Here is an 18345-nt window from a genome sequence, read left to right on the forward strand (position 1 = left end):
AGCAGCGCGTCTAACTCTTGCCTGCCTCCCTCAGGCGCTGGATGACAGAATCCGGCTCATTTAAATGATCGTGGCTGCCAAATTTGTGATTTTAGTTACCTAGATCAACACGAAACAGAGCTTAGAGATGGACTGGAGAGAAATGAAAAAGAAAGAGATGGCGAAATGTGTGAAAAGAGAGATGGAAAGCAAAACAGCTGCTGATAAGGCAGCCTGAAAAAGAGTTGCTGAAGGGGGCTCCCTCTTTCTTCAAAGCACACTCTCTCTCTCTCTCTCTCTCTCTCTCGCACACACGCACACTCTCGAACGCTGTCATACACAAGCCACTCGCTCTACTGTGCAGCCACAGCACAAAAGGAAGACGGGCAGGAGGAGAAAAAAATGCAGTAATGCGCTTGGTAAGCAGAATAACAGGGAAAAAAATACCTGTTCCACCATCTTGCTCCCTTTTTCCTCCATAAACTAAGCAGCTGCCTTAGTCCCAATCCCTGCAGCATCTGCCTAAAGCAAGCATCAATTATAGATGAGGGTGTGTGTTCAGCCGCTGTGTGTAGCGAGAGGGAGAGAGTGAGTGTGTGAGTATGTGAGTGGGAGGGAAAGGAGGGGTGAAGAAGGAGGAGGGAACTAAAGCAAGAGAAAGCTAAGCTCCAAAATATTTCTCTCTCTCTCTGTTCATAACTAATGTGCGACCCTCTGAAATGTTGGAGATTTAGGCCATTCGGCGGGCATGTAAAATTTCTGTGATATAGATTGTGAAATGTTACGAAAGCTAAGGCTGTTGTCTATCTGTGAATGTGCAGCTGATGGCTTTGCATACTTGTATTGCTGATGGGTGAAATATATACTAATCCCTGAATCGCTCATTTTTAAACAAAGGTTTTAAACTATGACATACAGAGCCTTAAAGAGACATAGTGATGGGAAAATAAATTAAATAGGAGTTAAAATGATAGTTCAATGTTTTTGGGGGAGTCGTGGCCTAATGGTCAGAGAGTCAGACTGGTAATCCGAAGTTCGAGGGGTCGATTCTCAATACCGGCAGGAAATGACTGAGGTTTCTTTTGAGCAAGACACCTAACCCCCAATCGCTCCCTGGGTGCCACAGCAAAATGGCTGCCCACTGCTCTAGGTGTGTGTGTGTCCACTGTTTGCAGTCTGTGTGTGATCCCTACTCCTAATGTGTGTGCACTAACTTGGATGGGTTAAATGCGAAAGAGTGTGGCAAGCAGGGTGGGGCCGAGAGCCGTGGGAATGGAGTTGTGGTGTTAATGAGCCAGGCCTGGACTATTTATGTTGTGGTTTATTATGTTTATATGCGGCTTTACTTTCCGTTTTGTTGGGTTTTTATAATGAAAGTTACGGAAAGTTTACCTGTTCCCACCTCCTTCTCCTTTGAGCCTTTTGAACATTGTTACAATGGGTTACCATACTTGGCCATCACATGTCACTTTCACTTTTTGTGTGCTCTCAGAGATGTTTTGAGTTCCCCCGATAAACTTTTGCGTTCGCTCGCAAACCTTTTGAGTTTTTTTGTGAGGGAATGCAACGCTTCTTGGGGAACGCAGACGTTTTTGTGAGTGAACATAAAAGTTTTACGAGGGAACACAAAGTTTCTTAGGGGGAATGTGAAACTTTTGCGGGAGAATGCAAAAACTTTGAAATATATTATATTTAATTTTGTCCCTCTTATTTCATACCTTTGCCGTCACCAATTTTATGATTTCTCTGAAAAGGGGGGGTAAAAATTGTTTCATTTTCCTTTGAAAACAAATCAACAAATCTAAGGTAAATAAATAAATATCCTAAAGGTTCTCTTTTTTAATCCATATATTCTCTAAAAACAAGTGAAATTATATTACCAATTTTGTAATTTTGTAAAGAAAAAAAAAAAGTAATACGAAAATTATTCTGGGTGAGCAAATGTAGTTGTCTTTTTTAGTTCTTTCACATTAGAATAGAACTGCAAAAACTTTACAAACTCAAGCCGAATTTTCTCATCATGTTTAGAAATAATCGGGAACTTGTATAAGACGCTCGGCTCCTCTCATATTATCGCTCCTGATGGGAAAGAATCACACAGGACAAAATCACACTGCGTATGCTTGATTTCTCGCAGTAAACAAGAACCATAATGTTTATTTAATCAAGTATCCAGTGCTTGGATGGTAAGGTCTGTTTATGGTTTGGTTCATTTAAGGACATGCAACTCACTGAAAGTGAGTACTGACCCCTTGCCATCCATCAATGCTGTGGATTTTAGTTGGGCCAGACTAAGAGGTAAACAGGATCAAGATCCACTGCCCTTGCTCTTTGAAACACACTGACTTGCACAGCGAAATCCTGGGCCAACTCTTCGAAAGAAGAGAAAATGGCTGAGGCAAGGCCTTCTTGAGCCCCTGCTGGGTCTGCCCTTTCTTTCCTATAGATTGGATGTTCGATCAACCTTCACCTTTGTTTTCTCCTCTCGCTCAATGCAGGATTCTCGCCACAGGCGCTCCTTGTGTGTGTGAGTACGCATGCGAGCAAGGGTGTTTAAGGATCTGCGTGCTGCCCCTTTACTTCAGACAGTCAGCTGGCTTCTGTCCAGGTCCATGGAGTGCCACTTCAGCTGGACACGCTCTCAGCTTAGAGGGCAAACCATTCCCCAACAGACTCGCAGTGACATACGGCAATAGAGCGGGGCAGGACCCCCTCGACCATTCATTATCTCAGCCGCTCTTCCTTCCCATTGAGTTTCTCGCTATGTTTTCGTATCAAATATTTTGACGTCCGCACACAGCTAGCGTTACCCACTTCTGGGGGAGTTCGCCATTTGCTGAGTGCGTGATAACTCGGAAAGCCAGACATCAAATCGCACTCCCTGTCTCAGAGTAAACAAATTAATAATGCAAGAGGTTTTGTAGCGCATGGGTGTGAACTATTTTGAAAGTAACCCATTTCTCAGCAGGAGGCTACCTTTTAAACATGCAAACTCAAAAAGAAAAAGCGAACCGGCAGACGTCGTGAAAATATAACCGCCCCCACCAGAGGAAAGTTTCTGTTAAAGGGTTCAAGGGTGAATGGAAGCTGAGATAGTATTGTAGCTCTGTGGGCACTGTTCATTTGTGCACATTTTGACTTAAATTTCCCTCAAATTGAGTAAATATTTGTAGAAGTAACATACCCAAAAGTGTACAATCTTATCTCAAATGACATGTTATATATACACCATGCACTTATATTATGTGCTATGTACTCAACCATCTATGGTAGGAATTTAAAGTCTCCCTGTGGTGAAAATCAAGGGTTTAATGTTGTTTATATGTCTATGTGGTGTTTTTAATATGCTTTAAGATAAACCATGTGCAAATTCAACACCATTGCTGAGTATTTTCCCCTTAAAACTGCAGTGAACCAAAGACAAACTACCTTGTAACCAATCACGCCAACGTGTGATCATCCACGAGTGGATCTCTGAGCTGGTGCGAGTGAGTGGAGGCAGGGCTAATTTGCATATTCATAGAACTGCGTATACTGAATGAGGCAAGGGTGTAGAGTCACATTCAAGCTATTTTAAGGCATGAAGATTTTTTTTCAAGGAAAAAACGCTTAAATATGTCATTTTGGTGATCAAAGATGAGTTTTAAGGTTTAAAATGATTGACTACAGGGAGACTTTACCATTATTTTGGCCTCAAACATAAATTCTGACAGCCCCTTCCCCTCAGCTACGTAAGAAAAACTGACAATTGAGTGCATGAAGTGTCCAACATTCCACACTTCTTTCTTTCGGTTAATTAAGTGCAACTGGGCATTAGAAGTGCACTTTTTCTTTTTGGAATTTTCCATGTGAACACACTACTCACACTATTTGTACTACAAAATGGCACAGAATAGTGCACTAGTTTTATTTTTTAATTCAACCATTTCACAGAGAAAAACTTAAATGTCCTTGACGAAATCAAACAGCCCTTCGTTAACAGATTAACATTGCCTGCGGGACACCTCTTTTTGTGCGCAAAGAGGTACACCGAAGCCCTGAGTTAATGGGCTAGACGGCGGATGAGCCGAGTGGCGGCTAACCTTGCCTTGTTTCCCATTATCATATTAGCCGGCATTAGCGCAGGAGCTCTCATCTGCCGCTGCTCAGCCCTGTGCCAGCGTTAGCACACCATGCAAATGAAGATGTAAAGAGGAATCAGTTCATCAATCACACTCGCAAGGGGATAGTGTGCGCAGGAAGAGGATTAGCCACGTAGTCCCTGGACCCCGCGCAGGTCTCCCTCCTGTCACACAGCGTCTTTAATTAAACATCTTAAAGCACTCGCCAATAGCACTTCCTGCATAGTGGGGCTGCACTTGCCATTTGTCACAAGGCAAACATCTCTGCGGTCCTCTGAACAGTGTGTCGACTAACTCTTTTAGTAATCCTCCTCCAGAAGAATCTCCATCTGTGCAACCTTAATAAGCTAAATCGTCACCTGATGGGAAATCAGAGACATTACCGTGATGACAGTGGCGGCTCTGGGTCTTTTAAGAGGCAAACAAAGGAAGCCCTTTACACGTAATGGACAGCAAATAAAAAGGGCCGCCGTTTTATTTTCAGGTCAAGTGGTTCTAGAGAAAATGGTAATCGGCATATGCACTGTTTGTAAGTTACCAGGCGCTGGAGTGTGTCCCCAAGCAGTTTAATTAGTTTTAAAGGCTGATCTGGATTAAGTGGGTTGCTGTGATGGACACAAATCCTGTCAAGTCGATACCAATAACAGAAGAAATCTCTGTAGGATCACAAAAGAAACAGCCGGGCCGCAGAATGGATGCCGCCATCGAGGCCACCGGCGAGGGTGTCTGTGCGTAAAACCGCTCATCTGCAATTCCGGATGTGTTCCTGTTACATAAATTGAGACCAAATAGGGCCTCTGGATATGCACACAATTAAGCACGTGACCATCACTCAAAGGTGAAGCTGATATTTCAATAGGGGAGACCCGGGATGGTTATAATATCAATGTCTGCTTATACACTTTCCCATTTTGTTAAAACTATTATTAAAAGCCTAAAACTATTATTTGTAATTGTTATTTACATTTAAGTAAAAGTTTTAAATAATTCATATATTGTAGAGTTTATCAAATTAAGCTAGAGAACCTGCTGAACTGATACAAATTTCAAAGGGGTTACACTGATGGAGTTACATCTCACATCTCCGGTATCACCTACTGTAAAAAGTCTTTGATGAAACAATCTTAAAATGGTTTTGCTTCATTTCTTATTGGACTAAATGACACATAATGATCATTCTGATTCCAGATCAGTCATGTAATGTTAAACAGATCAGTTTCATCAGATCTGGGCTTGTGGAAACCTTTAAAAGTATGGTGAACTCTCTGAGAAGACTCTACTGTAAATGTTATGTTTACCTTTTTTAGAGTCCACACATACAATTTTCCTCACTGGCACTCAGACGAGTTCGGCCTTTTGTTTTAGACTGTGAATGCTTTGGCACGCACGTCTACCCAACCACACACAGCTTAAAACCACAGGCAACCATTTTGTGAGTTGAGAATACCAATTTGAGGCATGGTTTCACTGACAGACTTAGTCTTTGCTTCGGTCTAATGGTATTGGATGATGTTTTTATAGTCAGTGAGATGCAATAATAAGATCTCAATAGCTGGCTTGCATGAGAGCCTGAAGTGGGCGTATTTTGAACACAAAGCCATGCAATCATAACCCAGTTCCTTTTCCTTGTTGAACTCAGAGAGAAAATATGAACTCTTTTGGCTTGCATATTACCAGCTTCTCTGAGTACATAGTGTGCACGGCATGAAGAGTCAGTAAAAATGAATCCATGCCTGCACCCTGATGCTACTCAGAATTTCGGATGAGGAGTACTACCTAAACAACCGCAGATAATGACCAACTGCTGGTTGGTACATTGCCTCCTGGGCCATCATTTCATAATAACCAAATGATACGACATTTGTGCACACAATCACCTTTAAGGCTTCTTTATACAACTGCAGTGGATTTTCATTCTCCTATATTATGTGAAAGTCTTCAAGTCTTTATTTAAAAGGTGTTTGGGAATAGCAGTTACACATAAAAGAGCAGCGGCACACATAAAGGAGCACAATTGCAAATGACCCACTTCAGTCACACTTGCCTCGTGGTATGGACTAAAGCCCCCAACTATAAATATGCAACCCGCCAATATACAGCAGAAAAACATGAGCTGGTTTTGATATAATACATACTTATTTCGTTTTCAAATCTGAAATATATATATATTTTTAAAAGAAAAATATGAAAAATATGAAGCAATATTTGTGTGTGTGGGTATATATGTATATTAGGGGTGGAACAGTTCTCTGTAAAAAATCAAATCGCACAGTTCTCCACCCACGGATCGGCACGCACTTGCACCGCGGTTCATCTCAAATCCAATGACGCATATATAATATGGTTTCTTGAAAATAACAATGTGTAAAACAGACAGACTGAGTTATGTTAATGTATGTTTCTGTTGATGCATACACATTCTGGCTTCCCAATAAATTACAACGGGGATGATCAGAAAGCATGGACAAAACAGTCACTCTTGTTTGCGAGTGCGTATGCTCGACCATGACCCAGTCATTTACGCCGTCATCACCAGGGAGTTGATAGTGCGGGAGCGCAGGCACACTTTGTGTTTAAACTAAACTCATTTAAGCCTTGCCAATTTAAACATTCAAGAGCAGGACGCGCGGCTGAGAGGAGATTTGTGTGTGTGTGTGTGTGTGTGTGCACTCATCTGAAGCGTTGCAGATAGCGCGCAAATATTGAGTTCTCTTTCAAGTCTTGCGCTTGAACGGACAAATTCCCACAAAAAATGTCAACATGCCCGTCTTGGTGAGTAATCCTAGCGAACATAGTAGGTTATGTCTTAGGTTAAACGTAAACAGTTGAGAAAGACGTGCGCTCATGTGTATGTACTCTTTCCGTGCATTATTTCTTAAAGGGAAAGCAGCCTTTTCCTGCTTTGTTTTAAATGTTAATCAAACAACAAACAAAAGACTCACTGCTCTTGACTGAATAAGTTTTGTAACTTCAATAATGATTAATCTTTATGTAATTTATACAGTGAAGATTATAATATGCAATTTTATTTTATATTTGATTACATTATTCAATTTCTGTACCTGAAAACTACTGTTAAGGCCTGTTCACACCGGGACGATTTTCGCACGCGTTTATCGCCGACGTTTAACGCCTCGGGACTAAACAATGGGCGCCAATGTGAGTGTTCACACCGACGCGCAAAACGCCAGGCGTAAAAGCGTCATTTTTTAAAAAACGCCTCGGGTTCGTTTTTTTATTTTGACGCGGTGCGTAAAAAACTGGCCGACCAATGAGATCGGCGCTTTTGTTCACGTGCCTGGAGCTGCTGAAGTGACAGTAAAACACGACTTGGTGGCGCTCAAGCACAAAACGCTCTTGCCGAGCACACATTGATACGACGAAGAAGTAGTAAGTAGACAAAGAAGAAGATGAACTGCTAATGCTGCTTGCCAGTTAGCAAAAAGTGTGTGAATGGTTTTGTCCATATACATAATATGTCTATGGTTTTGGCAAGCACGTAAATACTGTCTCTCTTCTCCTTCTGTGTGACAAGCGAGTGTCAGAGGCTTAAAGTGCCGCAGCACCATCTTGTGTACCGGGAGCGCATCGACTGAATGTGCACGTTCACTCGGCGCAGCGCCAGTGAAAATCGCTTGGGTGTGAACACTCAAGACGCGCCGAAAAACGGCACGAAAAACGCTGGCGATAAGCGCGCGCGATATTCGTCCCGGTGTGTACAGGCCTTTAAGCCGCGTTTCCACTGCAGGAACTTTCCCAAGGAACTTGGAACTTTGGGGTGGTACTCGGTGTGTTTCGACCGCAGGAACCAGGGTCTAAATGAATTTCCAGGTAAATATAGCCTGGGAAAACCCAGACAACTTCCGGCAAATTTAGATTTGCTCTGCAAGTAGTCTGGCAAAGACCCCATTCAAACACATTTCTAATCCCTAGAAATCGCGGCACCAATTAGAAACGTTGGGGCGGGCTTTAGACGATGACGACAGCGCAGCGACATTGAAGTAGATTTGCCGCCGTGGAGTATCACTCGTTCGAATCAGCTATCGCGTCTGTTTTAAGCGATTTAAACTTTTCCTTTTTGTTAAAACCTGAGCAAAGAACAACACTCGAAGCCTTAATATCTAAAAAAGATGTTATCGCTGTCTTACCGACTGGATTCGGCAAAAGTCTGATACCAGCTTGGCCCTTTGGTGGCTAAACGAATGGGTCTTAGCGAGAGCCCTCTGGTAGTGTTAATGCTTAACAAAATATAGTTTTAAGTCCTTTTCAGGCGAGAATGTAGTTGTTTAAAGATCAAATCTGTGGTTTATTTATAAAGAGAGCGCCTTTTTTTAAATTTGATCTGCCGTTTTCGGAGTTGTGAGCTCCAGTGGTTCAGCGGCGCTCAATCGCTCAACCCCACCGAGAGGCGCCTTTCCTCGGCCAGTCCTTCTGCCGTCTGCCGCTGGCTCTGATGTCTCTGTAGTGGTTAAACATAAGATATGATTCGTCTCGTCTTGTGTAGATCTAACGGCTGATCTTTGCTCTCATTAATCTATAATTTATTCCCAGACAGATCGTTTTGTCTGAGGGCAAAGTGAAGTTTCATAACTTTATATTTTTAAGCTATTAAACTTTACCGTTGTAGTCTCCTAGCGCTGACTTTGACTGAATTGCTTTATTTATTGTATAGCTTCTTATACCTTTTACTTACTTTTATAATTGCTATTGATGATCACACATAAACTGACATTTAACAAAAAGAGACTGGGTTGTGTTTTATGTCATATTTAATTTATTACAGTGATAATCTATGCCTATATTATGTGTATGTTTTTTTTTATGTAAACAAAAAGAGGCTGGGTTTTTTATATTTTGTTTTGTTATAAACATGCATTGAAGATAATATGCATTGCCTGCACTACATATACAAATATATGCTGAGTGATACTGTCAGCATTGTAGGCGGACTAGTGTCCTCCCGTCCTCAGGAGTTCGTTCTCCGGAGTCAAACTTGGCAAGTCACGGACGCAAGTCAGAAGTTCGCGTACGAAATATGTCATAAAACACCACTGCCTCCTTTCATAAAAAATAAAAATCGTAAACATAATAGCCACACGAATGTGGTTCAGGCAACGCGTAGCTAGGCCTACATTGATTATCTTATATATTTTTAATAAAACGAAGCATAAAACACCCTGCCTCTTTTCATTTACATTTTAAAAATAATATATGAAATATTAATATGTGGTTTAGGTAAGGTGACCAGATTTCTGAAATGGAAACCGGGGACATTTCCTATTTGAGAACACAAGTACAGACAAGAATGCATATTAAGAAACGGCCAGTCAGATGTTTCTCCGTCGCTCTGCATACGTCATCTCCCTCATCGCTCTGATTGGTTTGAGGTCTATCCAATTGCGCCGAGAGGCATTTGAGCGACGCCCGTTGGTGACACCCCTTTGGAAATGATTTGTCTATGAAGCTTTGCCAGATCATAACTCAGTTACTACTGAGAATGGTCTGGTTTTAACCAGGCTAAGGTAAATATTTCCCCCTCCAAACGGCCCTGCTCGCGAGGTAGTACTTTTACAATGTTCAGGAACTTTCGGGGGTGGGACTTGGGCGCTGAACATGCTGACTGGTTGACTCCACGCAGTATTTTATTTCAACCGGCATTTTTAAAAGTCTTTTGCGAGGTTCATTCTGCGTTCAGCAAATATCAGTCTTGCTCTTTCTGTCTGCGTCTCACCCATCGCATGGTCAATGTCCGTAATAGCTGATAATAACCCACGTTGTCTCATTTTAAATCTAGCTTTACGAGCTTTCAGAATACGCTTTAGTATCAGTGCTCGTCTCTTTTCCGCCATTTTTTTAATTACCAATTTAGTAAACCAATACATAACTAGCAAAAGCAGCACAGCTTGAATCTCCTCCATACTTGTTAATGTGGCAGACCGTATCACACAAAAATGATTACTGTCCGTCGGTGACCTGGAGGAGCAGTCGCGCACAGTCCCACATCTCTGGACTAATTTGCCTAATCTTCACCGTACTTTAGACCGCAGTGGAAACGCAGACAGAAGCAGGTCTGGGGGAAAAAGTTCCAGGTAATTTTGGTGGAAACGGGGCTTTAGATGCCTGAAAAACCTGAAAAGCACTGTTTATTTTATATGCATCTTTGCTTTATTGTATTTTTTTTGTGCTGTTGCTTGTAGTTTGATTATTTGTTCTTATTTTGTTTATTTTTATTTAACAAATGTCATAATTGCCCTGAACATAGTACATACTGAACTGTACCGAAACCATGATACAAACCTAACCGAGAGTAATTTGAACCGTTCCACCCCTAATATATATACGTTTATCAAATGTTTCTTAACATACGAATGTATTTTAAAATAAATTGAACCAAGACTAAAAACTCATGACACGTATAGTGTTTGAAGCTTCAGGGATGACCCCTCCTGAACGAATATAAATTGAAACTACAACAGCGAGAAAGAAATAAGAGTGAAAAGGTTGGTAGAATCAGATGGCAGGTATACAGTCAGAACCGCGTCCCCCTGCAGCTGTTCTCTTCCTGCCAGCTTTCCTCTGATACATATCAGTCTCGGCCAGCGTGTGCCAGGGCTGGCCGCCGCTTCAGATGAGGAGCTCATATACATTTCCAGATCACAAATTCATCCCCTTCCCCCCGCAGCTCCACTGGAACAAATCTGCTTTCCATTCCATGTCGCAAATCTCATGTTCTAGTATGGTTGAACTTGGAGGGGTTTGAACTGTGTCAGATGCGTCTCTCTCTCTCCCCCAACGCACAGACTGTAACCCTCTCTGCTCCTCCAGAGACTTTCGGCCCTCCCCGCCACTCACAGCTCAGCCCAGCACGCCCACTAAACATTGGCACTGTCGCTAATAAGCCTAGGTCGTTAGTGTGCCATGTTTTGGGCTAATTTTCTAATCAGAGAGTCAGGGTCACCACCCAAAACCCTCCTTGTGCTGAGAAGTTGTACCACTTCCTCCTACAACACACACACACGCTTGGGCTTCCATGTGCTGTAATTATATGTGGTGGATGTCATGTGGGTGAAAAGGGAATGCGTGGCAGGCAAAGGCACTCAGCAGCAGGGTCTCGGCCATATGGAGACAGCCTGGAAACTGTCAGGCACACTTAATAGATGTTGTCCTTTGGGATTCGGGAAGGCAGGTTCATATGGAATCAACACAGCTCCTCGGGCTGAGCGCGGATCGGGATGTGAATCACTCCTTAACAATCTTTTCAGCAGCCCCGCTTCTCTCCTACTTTCTCCATTTTGTCAATTTCTAAGGGATCTCATTATGGGTGAAACAGATTCGTCACCATAGAGACAAGACGTAGAGGAGAATTAAAGAACTATTTGTTTAAAAAAGATTAACAACAGGAGGCCATTTGTGCCCATCTAAAAAGTTAAAAAAGTAAGCGGCTGCATTCTTGCACAATCTGCAAAAATGGTCCAGTGTGTCTGTGCTAAATATAGTTAGCACAAACTTTAAAGTTTAACAGTCAATTATAAATGAGCTAAAAGTAACATACAACAAAGAGAACGCAACAGCAGCAAGCCGGCTCTAGGGTTATCTGAGCGAGCCTCGCAAATCTTAATTACAAGTTAGTGCACTTTAGCTATGCTTTAGCAGTGTGTGGGTAATTCTATTAGGAGATCTCGCACAGACGGCTCATGTTGCCTTTGAAAGCATCAAATACTTGGCTTTTTCATTTCTCCATTATGTTTCATCAATTGTAGATCAGCCCTGGATCAACAATTTGTTTGTGATGGGGCGTGACAATGTTCAGACGGAAATTGTGTTTCTGTGGGTGTTGAAGCTAAAAGTAGCTTGCGGCTAACGCACGCTAGCTTCAGTCTGGGATGGGGTCTGAGTCATCGCCCTGTGAACACAATGAGACATAAATTGGAGGGAAAGAGTAGCACAACACTACAAATGGCTAATAATGTTATTAGGAGGACTGTAGCTTATATGTTTTTATGCTTAAAATCCACAGATCTTTCTGATTGAGCATGAATGTTTTGTTCATAGCATTAGCGGTGTATACAAGTGACCATGTGCATGCATAATATCACCAAAAATGTGAAATGAAAATGTGGACATAACTGGGTCAATATATCTTTTACATGCACTCTCATGTGACTGTAATGGGATTTTGACAATATTGCGATTAAACTTTATCTCATGTAAACACACTTTGATCAAACTAATGCGGTTAAGCTCATAATCGTAGTAACCATACTTGCATTAAACTATGTGATGTACGCCAATTTTAAATCGCAATAAACATGTATGTAAACACCTTAATCACATAACCGCTCTGACCATAATATGCATGTGCTCGGACATACAAGGATGTTGTGTGTTGTTCAATTTGTGAAGATTTCCCTCTACTCCGAATCGCTAAATTCTTTCAACACAACTCTCTGCGCAGTCTCTGCTCCGTATATTCATTCAGAGACGTGCAATGTAGCGTAGGCAAATCCAGTTACAGAGGTATTGCAAAGTTCATCATCATAACCTTCCAATAATACGTCAAATGTGTTTTGCATTTGATGCGAGTAGATTAAAACAGCAGCCAATAACATGCCTACTGTATCTGAGTTCATCCTATGTATAATGCCAGTAAAAATAACCACACTTCTTAGTGAATAGTCAGAATAATGAAAATGGGAGTTAAGAGGTTTGCTTGTGTCAAGTAAACATCTTATTGCAATTAAGTCCTTACTCTGATTATTAGAAATTATCACATTATTGGTGCACATGTAAACTTAGTCACTGCAATTTCCAGCTGTTTGTGAGACAATTTGGTGTATTTTTGTCTACAGTAATTAGTAATACTGTGATGACTCATTTAAATAATTATTACATGTATCTAATGTAATAAACTAAAGAGAAATCAAAACGGCTGAGTAACTATACGTTTTTCTAAATGATGTAGCTTGTCATATAGCTAACAGCCTCAGTCAAATTCAGACAGGTATGTTTATTAGTTTCTTATTCTTTGTCCTGAAACTGAAAATAAACTCAAATCCGGCTCTAGAGGGCCACTGTCCTGCAGAGTTTAGCTCAAATCCTGATCAAACTCCCCTACCTGAATTTTTCTAGGAACTCAGAGATCTTGATTAGCTTGTTCAGTTATATTTGATTAGGGTTGGAAATAAACTCTGCAGGGCAGTGAGACTCCAGGACCGGATTTGAGGAACTGCTTTACACAAACAGGTCAGCCTATGCAGGGATGCATTTTGTATGCATGTGACGATCTGCAAGTGCAGACTTGTGCATGCGTGCAAAAACCCGATTTGGCCCTAATCTCCCATGCAGTACATGAAGTTTTGTAGTCGCACATGCAATATGTCAGTCGTCACAGCCATGAATGCGACAGAAGCATGAACACAACACGCTCATCAGGCCAGCGCATCTCCTGCAGACACTCTGATGCTTGTCAGGTACAGGTGATTTTAATTACAGCCATTATTTACACAGCTGAAACAAAGTGGCAAGGTGGCACTGAACCAGGCTGTCAGGCAGCCACACACTCATACTGGCTGGAGAAAGCTCATTTCCTTGCCTTGCTCGTCTTTCTCTCCTCCATCTAGCTCACCCCCTCCTCATGGGCTTCTCTTTCTCCCCTGTCTCTTTCTCTCTCTGTCTCCCTGCCCTCCTCCCATTCTGGGTGAAAGGAACACGCAGTAAGAACATTAATCACGCATCATGTTTAACCTTGGAATCATGTCATTTACTTTTAGCATTTCTGTCTACACTGTATCATATGAAGTTAGCCTAATATATATTATGGATTTATATTATTTATTACACCGCTCTGTGGAATACTTCATTCTGATTGGTCATAAGCAGCTTTCCGCAGTTAAATATTTTACCTGATTTCCTACATAGCTGCTAGTTTCATGTCTCTTTCTTCTCACGTAATAAAATAATTTCAACTCAAGATCAATATTCCATGTCCATTTATATATTTATTTGTCAAGTCGCATAATAACAGAGATAATGTACAGTCATCAGGTCATTATTGCTTTATGCACTCGAAGCACTTTATGATGATACAAGACCAGATCACCCAGCTTATTTTGTGATAATGAAAGTTACAATATAATTGTAAATATACTAAATATACAATACTTATTTAATACAATTATATTGTTATCATACAAAATCCAATTCTATAATTATAACTCCAAAATGCAAATAAAGTTAAATAAAATATTTATGATTTATTTCAGTACATTATTAGTAATAACATAATATAGTATATAATAGTATATATAGTAATAACTACGTATAATATAATAACTACTAATAAAATAACTATTGAAAACATTTTGAGGGATGTATATTTCCATATTTGTTTAAATAAACAATGAATCTCAGATTTATTTAAAATGTAAAAGCCTCCATCTTTTCCCTTTCATTTAAGACCACTAGACTGAAATCATTCTCATCTTTCAGGTCAGCTGCAACATTCTTTGAGTAAGAAGGAACCGTATATTATCTGAGGATCAATGGCGAGCAAGGGGTAGGACGTTAATACTGTTTGATCAAAGAGCTGTCAAAGTTCTGGTTTGTGTGAAGGAAAAAAGGTAGGAAAAGAGGGGGATTGACAACAACAGTGGTAACAAGGAGAACAAGAAACGGAGTGTGAGGAAACAAAGGCTAAGACTCTGGCAGATGTTGCAGGGTCTCTGATGACTGTGTCATGACAGATGTTGTGAAGCGTAGCTAGGAGAGGTATGACCAGGCCTAATGATTTCTAGAGCGAGCGCACAGGTACACTAAGAGCAGAACTAATCACACACAGATGGACACACACAGAGAGCTGCAGGAGCAGGCCAGGACACACAGATGTCTCTGCCAGAAACGAACTCATGGCCCTCCGGGAAGGCCGGCGAATGAGCTCCATCTCCAATCAGTTTCTTTAATCATGACTATTAAAGCACGTGCAGTTGGATGCATGTCAGTGATGACCTAAACAGGATGAGACATTATTGTGTATGACATGCTCAACAGCTCAAACAGAAGGTAGAGATACACATATTTTCTACTACACACACACACTAGTGTGGTTGACATGATTTATGATCAGACACAATTCTTAGGGGTAGTCGCAGTGGGGAATGTTGAGAATGGGGGAGAGACGGCCCGCCTTAAATATTTTATCCTGGGCCCCATACATTTTAGGAGATCGGACGAAGCACAACAACAGAACGTAGTGATTATAAGATGAGTTTTTAAAAGGTGTTTAAAAATATGTTTTAACTTAAAAAACCTCTTTCAAAAAGTCCAAATGTGTCTGTTTGAATGTTTACATAATTGTATAATATATATATATATATATATATATATATATATATATATAAAACAATTAACAATTAACTATACATATTTGAATAAGCTAGTCGACCGGTAGACGACTAGTCAATCATTCCTTTATATACAAATTCTGTTTCAGTTAAAACAAAGCCTTTAAACCAGCGCAAATGAATTGCACGCCATTTCATGTGCAAGATTTATCTGTCCTTATCTGTTTTATGGGAGCTGTGGATTAATTGCGTTTCATTTTCCCTATATTGGCCAATTTCATGCTTTTGCACAGTTTGAAAATATTTACACTAGTTACAAACAATTAATTCAATGGCTTGTTAGGCAGCCCAGTGATTTTCTGTGCAAGCGCAGAATGGAGGGTAGGCATCACGTGTGTGCGCTCACATGTGTCTTCATGAGTGAGCTTGGAGAACTGGCATCTGTCATAATTACGTTCACTGTGTTGACAAGCCTCGCCGTCTAACAAGATACATCCCATTATTGCCAGATGTTTTAAAATTGACATTATAAATGTTTACACTGTGTAGTAACCCGAGCTATTAGTTTCGACTAGCGACATAAAATACTCCAAAAGCCAGCATAAAAACATTAGTGTCAGCTGCTGTAAAAGTTGTGCTATTAATTTTAGCAGAGGATGCAACATCTCTGAATATGGCCCATCTGTTATGGCGTCAAATGGCCCAAATTACTTTACGAAAACAGTTCCATCAAATTATTTTCATCACCGTTTTCACTGCAAACGCCAGCCGCTCAATGTTAAAAGGTCGTATTTCAGCATCATCCATGCACCGGCACGTCCGTTCGGTACGCCTGCGCAACTTTGAGCGCATATGTCACCGGTTAAACAGGCCGCACTTGCGATTTAGCCGTTTCCTCCATGTGCCACCGTAGCTGTGTAATGTTAACACAGCACTGTGGGAATGTGAGGTTGAGAGGTGCGGTGAAAAGTTATCACTGTAAATTAAAGGTATGACTGGTGGAAGCCCAAGGGTTTACACTGGGGTTATCGGGGGGCTTCCACACATCAGCATCTCCTATCACACATCCTGTGAAGTGTCATAAACTGCCGGACCCATTTCCAGTATCGCTGTGGCTCCCCACAAAGCCTCCAGGGCCGTCTGCTTTACCAAACACAAAAGCAGTGTTGCCACTCTCTCTCTCTCTCTCTCTCTCTCTCTCTCTAAAGTCAATATATGTGGCTCTTTGTCTCCTCATATCAGGTATTTTCTCCTATCTGAGTTGAGGCCAGGATCATAACCCCTTCACATCTCCCTTAAAAAAAGAGACATGCTTGCTTTATTTTGAAGTTCCACTTATGATATTCTTCTAACTATAAGTAACTTTGCGACTGCATGTCAACTTACTCTCATTAGACTATTAGTGGACTATAGACTATGTGGCGAGCAGCGAGGCCGAGGGACCGTGAGGGCGGGACGAGGCGGCGCTCATCAGAGAGGATGAGCGCCAGCTGCGAGCCGCAGCGATCTCAGCCCTTGCGGAGGAGTGAGGGAGTATAAAGGAGGAGCGACGACAGTGAGGGACGAGAGAGGACCAGGCCTGGAGTTTGTGTTATGTTTTATTTTGTGTTCGCTGCAGTCGTCCGTGAGGGGCTGCAGCTTTTTATTTTCATTTTGTGTTTGTTTGTATGTAGGCGGCAGTCGACCGTGAGGGGCTGCCACCGCCATTTTATTTTGATTAAATGTTTTGATTGTTCGCCGGTTCCCGCCTCCTTCTTCCCGTACAAACAACATTTACTACAGACAGTTAGTGGACTGTTAAGTTAGGGTAGAATAAGTTGACATGTAGTTGTAAAGTTACTTATAGTCAGTATAATGCCTGTTGGGGGACTATTGAAATAAAGTGTAAGCAGATATTAAGCAGACAGTCTACTAACACGCTAATGAGACTTAGTTGCAAAGTTATTTATAGTTAGTACAATGTCTAAAGTGGACCATCAAATTAAAGTGTTACCAAGGATAGTTCACCCTTAAAAAAAATGAACATTTTGTCATTAATTACTCTCGGTCATGTTGTTCCAAACCTGTATGCCTTTCGTTCTTTGAATACAAAAGGACATTCTGAAGAATGTACTGCTTCAAAAAAAGATGCAAAAGCATCATGAATGTATCATAATAGTTCATATTACATCTTTAGTTGGGGCAGAAACCATATGGAATTTTGCACAGATGAAAACAAGGCTGTGAGGGATAGACTTACAGTTTTTACCACATCACATAATTTTATGGAGTTTTTGTCTACTGAATTTTTGTTTTTAAAAGATGTTTTGCCAAGTTGTTAAACTACAGTACGATCAATTTACATTATGGTCAAAAATGAAATATGGCACGACTGACCAATCCCTATAGTCTTGTGTGAAGAACGAACAGTCCGATCTGTTAATGAATCGTTCAGACAGTTTGTGTGAATCAAATGGTTCTTTTAAAAGATTCAACTTAAACAAACGATTCGTTTACACACTATATTACCTTCAATTTAAATGTAATTAATTTGAGTGAGGAATGAACCAAAATTTTAGTCATTAAGTCGAACTCAAGCCACTAAATCAAGACTGATTTGTGAATAAATCAAAAGATTGATTTAAACTCAAAATTGATTCATTCACAAATTTCTGCATCAGTACTTTTCACAGGAACTATCACAAACACAAAGAGATCTAAAGTGGATGTTTTCCTCACGCAAAGCTATTGTGTGGCTCAAAAGACTCAAAACATATACCTTTTTATAACACTTTTATGCAGCTTGAAACCCCATTAATTGTAAAAAGAACAACCAGTACATTCTTCAGAACATCTCCTTCTTCATTCCACGGATGAATTAAAGTCATACGTTTTGAAATGTCATAAATGATGACCGAATATTTTAT

At 40.8% G+C, this 18345-nt stretch overlaps 1 protein-coding gene across 10 annotated transcripts in view; it reads right to left on the reverse strand.

The window, feature by feature from the left end:
* Positions 1–18345, reverse strand: part of rbfox1 (RNA binding fox-1 homolog 1) — a 170762-nt gene that overhangs the window by 58848 nt on the left and 93569 nt on the right. For 2 of the 10 annotated variants that reach the window (XM_079835795.1, XM_079835792.1), the window contains exon 1: positions 427–552. The exons of 7 other annotated variants lie outside the window; for them this stretch is intronic. In XM_079835795.1, the coding sequence (XP_079691921.1) occupies positions 427–459 (33 nt within the window). In that variant the 5' untranslated portion in view covers positions 460–552. Of the gene's footprint in view, positions 1–426; positions 556–18345 lie in introns of those variants that run through there. One more of the 10 variants, XM_079835799.1, reaches the window with a different exon arrangement.

The sequence above is a fragment of the Gobio gobio genome (genome assembly GCF_949357685.1).
Source record: "Gobio gobio genome assembly, chromosome: 1".
Taxonomy (NCBI): Eukaryota; Metazoa; Chordata; class Actinopteri; order Cypriniformes; family Gobionidae; genus Gobio; species Gobio gobio.